We start from the raw sequence: 10,786 nt of genomic DNA, 5'->3' as shown, positions 1-10,786 counted from the left end.
ATGCCGAGCACTGCTACGCGGTTCTGTCCCAGCAGCTGATGCGGGCCGGCGGCTCCGCGCCCGAGATGCCCCCCCGGAGCCCGGGGCTTGCGGTTGCCCCTCACGGCTCAGTCACGCAGAAAGGCTGCCTAAAGTCTGTGTCCCCCGCAAGAGAGGGACAATAGAACCACCCTCCAGGTCACAGGTCACCTCCTCGCTGATTGAGATATTCCCCGCTTTCCCCCGCCATCCCCTCCGCTCCTCGGAGGGTTTCAAGGCGGTGATTTCCAGGGGGCGGCCGGGCCGGGGTACCGAGGGCCCCTCTTCCTCCCGTCTCCGGGGCCGCGCCTCCTCTCATGGGCCCGGCGAGGGCTGTCCCTCCGTCACGAGAGGGCCTTCCCGGGGTCGCTCGCAGGGAGCTGCCGGCACCCTGCGGGGCCGCGACCCTCGACGTCCCCTGCCCCGAGCTTTGCCTCGGCCGCCCCGGGGGAAGGCAGAATCCATTCATCCCGCTGCCGCTTGATCTCATTCTCGTGGTTTTCCCACTCGCTTCTGAACCCGACGCGTGGTTCCCTGCCGGCTGAGCAAGCAGCTGAGCTCACACTCATTTTCCCAAGGGGATCTTTTCCCTACCGCCACCATAGAGGCGAAAATCCCCGGGCAGGGAGCAAAAGCTCCGTGTTGGGATGCTCCCAGTGCCGGTGCCCGCGCCGTGCCCAGGGTTGCGGGACGGAGCCGCTGCCACCAGCACCTTTTCCCCACCGCTCCCGGCTCTCCGGCTGCCCCTGGCCGCCCTCTGATATCCTCTCCCCCTCCCTTTGCCGAAGTTCAGCCCCGTTTACTGCAGCCCCCGACTCTGAAGTTCAAATGTACGCATGTGATTCCCCCTCCGCTGAGTGACAGCTACAATGGAAACGTCTCGTTCGCTCCTGGTTTGCATTTAATTACACTGGAGATGCAATATGTTTATGGCAGAAGAAAAACTACTTGTCTTTACGCTTGTTAGGGGCAGTGATTTGGCCACGATAAACTGCGTTTTAAAAGCTATTTAGGGCGTATGAAATATTCTTCCCCCTGCCCAGCTCCGGGGATTTTTATTGCCGTTTCCCCGCGTTCGTTTTGCCTTTTCCTCACACCCTCGGAGGAGGGAAACCCGTTCCCGAAGCTTTCCCTGCCCGCTGCAGGGCCCGGGGACTGCGGGGTTCCTTTTGTCGGAGCTCCCGCACTGTGCCCGGGGTCGGGGCAGCTTGGGGGTCCGGCAGTCCCTGGGGGAGCTCCGGGCTGGGGCACAGACGGGAGCGGAGGGACCCGCAACGCTTCCAGGGGTGTTTTGCATTTTGGTGGCTGTTCCATTCCCAAATCATCCCAAGCGGGGAAAATATGTGGGAGAAGGCGGGAAGAAAGGGGAAGAAAAAAAAAAAAAAAAAAAAGGAAATTAAAAGAAAGTTAAAAAAAAAAAAAAAAAAAAAAGAAGAAGAAGAAGAAGAAAGTGGAGGAGAATGACACAACTATCTGATCCTGACGTGAAGCAGGGTGTCTTTCTCCGCCTTCCCCCCCGCGATGGGAACACGGCAGCCTGCAGCCCACTTCTCCGGGCGCTGCTGTTTGCACGTCTGCAATTGAAATTTAGATTTAAAAGGGAGAAAGCTGCGATGTACCCCCGCCTCCGGGAAAGAACCGCGAGGACTTGCGATCGGCCAGAAATAGCGCTGGATAAAAATGCGAATAAAAAAGGGATTTACTGAGGTGCTACAATATAGGCTAAATTGTAAAATATATATATATATATGTAATTATTATGAAAGAACGGAGGAAAAAAACCCGAAAAAAACAGAGGCCACACCGACAGTGCGCTGAAATAAAACGAGCAGGGTTTGTGCCATTTGTGCTCACCGACTGCCAAACGGCAGGTCGGAAGCAGAGGGATTTAGGGAGAGTCCGTACATCCGTGCGGCTCCTGCTCGGCATAACCCCCCTAACTCCCCAACGCCCCCCGAAGTTGGCGGAACAGAAATGGGAAACGTATAAAGCAGATTTCTGGGCTCATCCCGCGGCCCGATCCGCTGCGGTGCGGCTGCGGGAGCCGCTCATTGCGGAGCAGCCCAATGCTCTCCGAAAAGGCAGTCCTCCCCCAGCGCTGCGAGCGCTTCTTTCTGTCCTCCCCCCACCACACACACACACACACACGATGCTTTCCCCATAGCCCCGCCACCAGCGGGCAATTTTTTTTTTTTTTCTAAGCAAAATAATAATCATAAAAATAAAATTAGAAAATGTTCATGTTTTTTTCTTTTTTTTTTTTTTTTTTTTTTTTTTTTTTTTTTTTGAAGCCTCCTCGCCGCTGAGCTCCGCTCTCTGCCGCCCTCCACGCTGGAAGGTGCTCCGTGTCCTCCCTTCTCAATCCCCCCCGTACCCGAGACAGCCGCAGTGTGGGGTGGCCCTGGCGCACCCCATTAAGGGCCGACAATGGCACACGTGAGGCTGCCGCGCAAGGAGGGGTCAGTGGCCCTCGGTTACTCCAGGTCGGCGACTTCTGAGGTGCGTCCCTCCCCGGCGCTCAGCTGATGGGCTAATTGAATGATGCCCCTTTTCTCCCCCACTCCCCCTCCCCACCCCTTCTTCTTCTTTTTTTTTTTTTTTTTTTTGGAAGGGGGGGGGGGGGTTGGTGGAAAACCCACCACGTGCGGAAGGTCATTAATTACCCCCCGGACACGCAGGTAGAGCCGCCGTCGCGTCCCGGGAGCCGCACACTGGGGCCGGGCGTCCCCACTCCTTCCCGAGCATCCCTCCCCGGTCCCCGCGAGACGGAGCGCGGACGGCCCCGACGCCCCCCGGGAGGGAGGGGTCCCCCTTCTCCCTCCTCTCATAGCGTGCGAGCTCGGAATCAAGGCGGAGGGACTCACCGTGGCCTGGCAATGGGAGCGTTACCGAGCACCGGTGGGACCTCTCGGGGAGATTTTATAGCGGTGGGGTTGTTTTTTTTTTCCCCCCTTTTTTTTTTTTTTTTTTTTTTTTTTTTTTACGCTCCCTGCAATCCCTTAAAATAAAGAAGGCGAAGGCTTTTCCCGGGGGCTCATTGGGGGGAACGATGTGAAAGGGCCGCGGTTATAAAGCGCTGCTTGAAGCGCTGCTCTCAATGCGCCTCTGAACTTGATCAGATTTTACGTTTCCTGCAGAGAGCCGGCGGCGAGCGGAGCTCTGTGCCATGCACAGCGCCGGGCTCCGTGCACCCCGCAGCCCCGCCGCCCTGCTTCTGTCTTTTATTTCCCCTCCTGCACCCCACAGCTCTTTGCAAATGCTTTTCCAGCACAGAAAATGAGGGGATTTATAGCGCTGTCTGCGATTGGTAATTATTTCGAGGCAGAAAGCTGCCTTTGCGAAAATAAAATTGAGGACAAAAAGAAAAAGAAAAAAAAAAGAAAGAAAACAAGAAAAAGAAAGGAAAACAACAAAATAATAAAACAAAGAAAAATAAAAGGGGAAAAGGAAAGAAAGAGAATGGAGGGGGGGGAGGGAATAAACGGCTGTACAGAAAATAGAGCGAGGAGTGAAGTGCTGCCCGCAAAGTTGGCCGCGGCCCGGCTGGCCGGAGCACTTTGTGCACCCTTCGCATTAATTTAAGCAAATTAATCATCATAATAATAACCGCCCCAAGGAAGCATAGCGCTGCTTCGGGCTCTGACGGTTTTTAGGTGCAGTTGTGAAACAACGCCGGATTTTCGCCTCCTCCCGACCGCTGCCCTTTTCCTTACGGCGTGGTGCTCCGCACTCTGCACGGGCACGGGGAGGGCATCGGGACGGCGCGGGGGTGCCGGCGGTACGGCGGTACGGCGGTACGGGGGCCCGGGGCCGCCCGCGCGTCCCCCCCGTCGCTCCCGCCCCCCTCCGCTATACCTGCGGGCCGCTCCCGCCCAATCAGCGACCCCGACGGCGCGGGGCGCGTGCCAATCAAGCGGAGCGCGACCAATGGGACGCCGGGCGAAGGGTCACGTGACGCGGCGGCCCGCGGCTCCCCATTGGCGCGGCTCGGCCTGGCCCCGGAGTTGGTTTATGTGCGAGGCGCGGGCGGGCGCCCCGTCAGTGCCCGACGGCGCCGAGCGGGAGCGGGGCCGCGCTGCGCCTCGCCCTGCTGCGCGTCGCCGCCCTGCCCGGCCCGGCCCGGCGGGGGCGGGCGCCTCGCCTCCAGGGGCGGCGGGTGGGCTAGGGGCTTTTTTTTTTTTTTTTTTTTTTTTTGTGACGGGTTGGGGGGGGAGGGGGGCGGGGACGCGTTTTGGGGTGGTTTTGTACTTTTTTGGGGGCGGGCGGGAAGGAGGGAGGGAGGAGGGGCGGGGGGGGCCAGGCTGCCGCTACCGCCGAGCCGCCGGCCCCGCGCCCATGACGATGCTGCTGGACGGAGGGCCGCAGTTCCCTGCGCTGGGGGTGGGCGGCTTCGCGGCGCCCCGCCACCACGAGATGCCGGGCCGCGACCCCGCCGCCGCCGCCGGGATGGGACTGGGCCCCTTCGGGGACTCCTCGCACGCCGCCGCCGCCTTCAAGCTTAACGCGGCCCCGCACGACCTCGCCGCCGGGCAGAGCTCCGCGTTCACCCCCCAGGCTCCCGGCTACGCCAGCGCGCTCGGCCATCACCACCACCACCATCACCACCACGCCGGCCAGGTGCCCTCGTACGGCGGGGCCGCCGCCTTCAACTCCACCCGCGACTTTCTGTTCCGCAACCGCGGCTCCGGGATCGCGGACGCGGGCTCCGGCACGGCTCAACACGGCCTTTTCGGCGGCTCTCCCGGAGGTTTGCACGGTCCCGGAGGCATCCCGGACAGCCCGGGCTACCTGCTCTTCCCCGGGCTCCACGAGCAGAGCCCGAGCCACACGTCCCCCGGCGGGCACGTGGACAACGGACAGATGCACCTGGGGCTGCGCGGGGATCTATTCGGGCGGCCGGACCCGTACCGCGCCGTCTCCAGCCCTCGCACGGACCCTTACGGCGGGGCCCAGTTCCACAACTACAACCACATGAACATGAATATGGGCGTGAACGTGGCCGCTCATCACCACCACCACCATCACCACCACGGGCCCGGGGCTTTCTTTCGGTACATGAGGCAGCCCATCAAGCAAGAGCTGTCCTGCAAGTGGCTCGACGAGAGCCAGCTCAGCCGGCCCAAGAAGAGCTGCGACAGGACTTTCAGCACCATGCACGAGTTGGTCACCCACGTCACGATGGAGCACGTCGGGGGGCCGGAGCAGAACAACCACATCTGCTACTGGGACGAGTGCCCGCGGGAAGGCAAATCCTTCAAGGCGAAATACAAACTGGTCAACCACATTCGGGTGCATACGGGGGAGAAGCCTTTTCCCTGCCCCTTCCCCGGCTGCGGGAAGATCTTTGCCCGCTCCGAGAATCTCAAGATCCACAAGCGGACGCACACAGGTAAGGGCCGGGGCTGCGCGGTGCCGACCGTGCGGGGGGAGCCGTGGAAATGCCCATGAGCCCCCGTTTGTGGAGATTCCGCCTCTTTTTTTCCCCCTCTTTATTTGATTTTCAGGCCCGCTTGGCGTCTCTCCTAATTAAATCAGTGAGACTTTGCTCAAAGTCTGTTTATTTGCAGCTCCGTCTTCCTTTCGGCTGCGGGAAAGTGGGGGGGGGGGTGAAGGCAGGGAGCAAAAGTGTTCTGGGAGCTGTGTGGAGCTGCCCAAGCTGCCGGGCCCATCTCAGGGCTTCTCCTTGCTCGGCCACATTAAGAGTAACAAAGACTGACCCGAGTGTAACAAACGCCGCTGCCCCCGTCCTTTTCTTTGTTCTTTTCTTTTTTTGGGGGGGTCCCAGCGTATCCTCGTGGTGAGGGTGGAGGGAGGGAGCTGCGGGACAGAGTGAGGAGTTGCCTTCCTTCACCCTCTCTGAATTTCACAGGTGAGAAGCCCTTCAAGTGCGAGTTTGAGGGCTGCGACCGGCGCTTCGCCAACAGCAGCGACAGGAAGAAACACATGCACGTCCACACCTCGGACAAGCCCTACATCTGCAAGGTGTGCGACAAATCCTACACCCACCCCAGCTCACTTAGGAAACACATGAAGGTAATCACCCCCTGCTCCTCAGCTCTTACTTCTCCACACAGCGATGCTCTGCTGCCTGTGTGCTCAGGGCCGGACGGGGCAGAGCTGTGTGTTGCCAGCACAGCACTCCCAGCTCCCTACCCTGCTGTCCTTAGTGCCTGGGCCATGGCTGGAGCACAGCCCGGGGAAATGGCGTAGTTTCTTTTTGTGCTGCTGCTGCTGCTGCTGCTGGTGCAAGAGCTGCCTGGTTTGTAGGGCTCTGCACCCCGGAGAGCTGTGTAAATGCAGCCTGGGCTGTGGCTGCAGCCCCCCCATGCTGGGAAGTTGTTGGGAGCTGCAGTGGCACCGCACGGTGCTCGGAGTGACCGGCACGCCGCCGAGCAGGAGACCCCGATACCCCCCATGTGCACACAGCATCCCGACCTGCCTCAGCGCTGCCCCGGGCTCGCTCCCATCTTTACCTCTTGCTTTTAGGTGCACGAATCCCAGGGCTCGGACTCTTCCCCTGCAGCCAGTTCGGGCTATGAGTCCTCCACCCCCCCTGCGGTGGGCTCAGCCGGCAGCAAGGACTCCACGAAAACGCCGCCGGCAGCCCTGCAAGGGAACCCCGGCCACAACCCCGGCCTGCCCCCCAATTTTAACGAGTGGTATGTGTGAAGGCAGCGGCTGCCCGGCCAGAGACTGGACCAAACGCCTTGGGAACGAGGCAGAAAGGACAAGCCAAGCCCACTGCAGTTTGCTCCCACGGAAATGGAGTTTCTACACCGATGACCGCATAGGGCTAGTTAACTGCCAGGAGCCGGAGGGGGGGGGGGGGGTATCTTTTATTATTATATTATAATTATTACTATTTTTTGCAAGCCGAGACGCTGGACTAGCCATGTCCTTTTCTCAGGATTGGATTTCTTTTTTTTTTGTCTTTTTTTTTTTTTTTTTCTTCCAGTCGCAGTCGTTTCTTTGATTTATTATTTTCCTTCTCCTTGCCCTGTACCTCCGATTCCCCACTTTTTACTTTTAATTTTGTTTATTTTGTTTTTCTTCTTCTTTCGGTGGGATGTTGACATGAGGATGAAAATTCTCCTTCGCCTTAGTGGTGATTGTTTAAACTTACAGTCTTAAACCGTGCCAAAGTCCTGTTATGTCTTGAACTTTCCTCTCTAGCTCTCCTGCTGCTTCTCTCTCTGCTCTCCTCCTCTTTCTCCTTCTCTCTCTCTCCAAGCATTACACTTGTGAATGTATTCTCATCTGATGGGGTCGGTCAGTATTTTTCAGGATGAGGATGTGGTGTTTATTCTACCCAGATTGTGACGTTTAGTATAACAGTTGCCTTTTTGTAATAACTTTTTTTGTAAATACATATCCATGATGCCATATTTATCGTTCGTAATTTAATTATTGATACAAAGTGCCGGGAACTGAACAATATTTATGGGGGAGAAAAAATTGTTTTCTAACAAAAAAAAAAAAAAAAAAAAAAAAAAAAATACAAACAGCAACAACAAAAAAAATCAACTCTGTACAGCTTTTGGCTATAACTGCTTTAGCATTAAAAGTTTATTGTTTTGGAAAGAGCCCCCGCGAGCCGTTTTTGACCTCCTCCGTGTCCCCTCCCCCTCCGTTTTCGGGGGCCGCCGTGGCCCGATTCGGGTCCGCGCCGTTGTTCTGGGGCCGGCGATGCGGGAGAAGCGTCCTCGTTCTCGCCGCTGCTTTTTCTCCTGCCTTTTTGTCCCCGCCCTCCTCATCCCTTCCCGAGCCGACGGAGCCCGGAGCGCGGCGGCGCCACCGGAGAGGAGCCGCGGGGGCAGCGGAGCCTCCCGACGGTGAGTACGGGGCCGAGAGCCGGCAGCGAGCTGCTTCCCGGAGGGAACACGGGCGACTTCGAGGCGCGCCGAACTTATTCCGTTATCGTCTGCTTTTGTTGTTTTGTTTTCGTTTTGCTTTTTCTTTATTTCCGATTAGGATTCGACTAAGCGTCTCCATCCCCAGGAGAGCTGAGGAACTCCAACTCCGCCGAAGAGCCTCAGACAACCGGAGCGACGGTGGAAAAACGTTCCGTGCTTCGGAAGACGCCCGGCACCGCACGGGCTACGGCGGGACGAGTCGGCTCCGTGTCCCGCCTGTGCGCGGCCGCCGCTCCCGCCGGTGCCGCAGTCTCATCGTTCTCGGAGCTCTCTGCGGGTGGAGACCTCCCGGACCGCGCACCTCTGCCGTCCGGGAGCAACCCCCTCTTTCCCCCCCCTCCCCCAGTGGGCCCGTCTTGAACTTGACTCGGATGCTCCGCGGGCTGTACTGTCTCCTCTTGCATGAAGCTTGGGAGATCGGCCCACGGGACACTGCATGCTTTAAAAATTAACCTTAAGCGAATTTCTGTTCTCATCCTCTTCACTTCCATCCCCGAGGAAAAAAAAGAAAAAAAGAAAAAAAAGAAAAAAAAAAAAATTTATCTGGCAGGAAAAGAAAGGAGAAAGGTAGGTAGCAATCTCCGGTGCTGCATGTCTGAAAAACAAAACAAACCAAGCAAACAAACAAAAAATTCCAAGCCGCTTAAAAGAAGCTTTCCCACCTACTCTCATTATTGAATTTCTCTCCTTAAAACAGTTGCAGAGTTTCCCCGAGGTGCCCGGCCAGCCGTGCTCCCGCTGCTCGATGCCGTGGGCGTTTTCGCTGTGTGCGGAGCCCCGGGGCCGCGCCGGGCCAGGAGGAGCGGAGCCACCTGGGGCCGTCGGGTTTTCCTCGGACGCCCACCTGTGTCGTGTCTGCGTCAGCCTCAGAACCGTGCCAGCCTCAGAAAGGTGCCGGTAGGCTCGGATTTGTTATTGGTTTGTTTGGAAGTGGGGAGACGTGAGGTGTGCAGGGCTCCGTGGGAGTCCCCTGGGCTGAGGGCTCTGCCCTGTGCAGCTGGCGTGGTTTGGGCTGTGAGCTGCAATGGAGCCATGGCCCTTCATGGTCGTGCTGGTTCCTGCCCTGCCGACCCTGATAAATTGTGCCTGTGGGTTTGCAGCATGTCCCAGCCATGTTTCTAGCAAGGGCTTAAATCCAGTGTCTTGTGTTATTTACCTCCTCTGGGTGACTGGGCAGGCTTGGTGTCTCCCCATCCAGCCATAGGATGGGGAAGGGGGAGCAGACCATTGCCTGCACCCTGCTGAGGATGGGCCTCTCTGCTGCTCTGTAGCAGCCCCCAAAAAAGGGGCAGGGGCAGCTGGGTTGTTTGTGTGTATTTGGGAATGGAGGTGATGCTTGGGATGGATGTACACAGGGCTGGCAGCCTGTTTTGGGGCTTTGAGATGCTTTCAGAGGGAGATGCTCGGAGTTAGCAGTGAGGGGAGGAGGCAGCAGGGCCGTGTCCCCATGTACGTCATGTTGTGCTGCTGCTGAGTGTTTGTGGATAAATAAGGATGGTTTTTTTCTGTAAAAGAAGCCAAAAGGCTCCATTCCTCACTCTGGTCCACTCGGATAGTCTTAGAGCATAGGACGATTGCTTTATTCTTGCATTCCTTAGGCTGGCTGTGGGGTGAGCTCCTGAATGCAGTGCCAGAGCCTGGCAGTGGGGCATCCTCTGTGCTCACAATTTGGGGTATCTCCCTACAAACAGGGCAGAGTAGTGTTGGTGAAGCAGGTGCCCCGTTAGCACAGCTCTCAGTGTGTCATTAAGAATGGATCTGGTGTTGCACTCTGAAGGGTCCCAGGACTGCATGCAAAATGGGGCCGTATTCTGCTGTCCTCTCTCAGGCTGGCAGCCTTCTTGAAGTTGGTGCATGAGCGGGATTAGGTGGATTTGTCCCCAAACAAACAGAACTCAGGACGGTTTTCTACAAGGGCTGAAATGGTGATTCATTGTGCTATAAAGAATCCAAGCAGAGGCAGGCGATGAGCTGGAGCCATTCCTTTTCTACCACGCTTTATGAGCCATGAATATTTTGATTCCTTTGGTGTCATTGTTTGTGCGTATCTGTCTCTGTGTCTGGTGTAACCCAATGAAAATAATACATTATTTTCTCAAGCTTTGTGCGTGCCGTTGGCTGCACGCAGGGGGAAGGCAGTCCTGAAGGCGTTTGATCAGGTTGTGCACAAGTGTCTCAGAGCCGCAGCACCAGGAATTAAGTTCCTTTTCTAACTCTGCTGGCTGCAAAGCCTTCGTTCCCAAAGCAGTGGTGGGCTGCAGCATTGTGTTTGCATCTCTTTTTTGTTGCTTTGGTTTTTTTTTTTTGTTTTTATTTTTAAATAGTGTTCCCAGATTAAACATATTATGCACTAACTGACAGCAGCTTTTTCAGCTGAGCTTAACTTTTGGGTAAGCCATCCTCGCTATTGATGCTTTCGGCATGACCAGACTATATGGAAAACACCTCTGCAGAAATGCACGCTTGTTTTGGAGAGGCAAAACTCTAGAGGAAGCTTTAAATTCTTTGCAGAAATCAAATTTTATCGGGCAGAAGGAAAGAATTTGCGTCGTGTTGACCTATCTACGCCTACAGTTCCTGGAGCTGAGCCATTTGGTTCACCTCGCCGTGCCGTTTGCGTGCTTTAAAAACAGGCTGCGTGCCCCACGAGTGCTGCTCAGCTCGGAGCTCAGGGGGCTGTAACAGTGTGTAGAGGGAGCGAGGGTTGTCCTGCTGAAGGCTGCATCAGAGCCTTGCAGGGATGGAGGGCAGCAGAGTAGCTTTGTGTTACGATGTGAGTTTTTACTCTTGGTTAACCAGGCCCGAAGGGTGGGGTGCAGCCTGGAGCCAGGACTGCTTCCCCACATCATCCCGGC

General features: G+C 56.8%; 1 protein-coding gene across 1 annotated transcript; it reads left to right on the top strand.

The window, feature by feature from the left end:
* The first annotated feature begins 4,353 nt into the window (after nt 1–4,353).
* Nucleotides 4,354–6,964, top strand: ZIC3 (Zic family member 3). Its single transcript, XM_052673666.1, has 3 exons — nt 4,354–5,407; nt 5,888–6,051; nt 6,505–6,964. The coding sequence occupies exons 1-3, from the start codon at nt 4,354–4,356 to the stop codon at nt 6,685–6,687; spliced, it is 1,401 nt and encodes a 466-aa protein (XP_052529626.1). The 3' UTR covers nt 6,688–6,964.
* The last annotated feature ends 3,822 nt before the right edge of the window (nt 6,965–10,786 follow it).

Source organism: Tympanuchus pallidicinctus, unplaced genomic scaffold (genome assembly GCF_026119805.1).
Source record: "Tympanuchus pallidicinctus isolate F22 unplaced genomic scaffold, pur_lepc_1.0 scaffold13, whole genome shotgun sequence".
NCBI classification, from domain to species: domain Eukaryota; kingdom Metazoa; phylum Chordata; class Aves; order Galliformes; family Phasianidae; genus Tympanuchus; species Tympanuchus pallidicinctus.
Note: the sequence above shows the minus strand (reverse complement) of the source record. Positions and strands in the feature narration are given on the sequence as shown.

Excerpts from the sequence above, each read along its gene's own strand:
- ZIC3 (XM_052673666.1), top strand. The coding sequence starts at position 4,354 with ATGACGATGCTGCTGGACGGAGGGCCGCAGTTCCCTGCGCTGGGGGTG. Across the intron at positions 5,408-5,887 it reads CCACAAGCGGACGCACACAG|GTGAGAAGCCCTTCAAGTGC; the intron begins GTAAGGGCCGGG and ends TGAATTTCACAG. Across the intron at positions 6,052-6,504 it reads CACTTAGGAAACACATGAAG|GTGCACGAATCCCAGGGCTC; the intron begins GTAATCACCCCC and ends TCTTGCTTTTAG.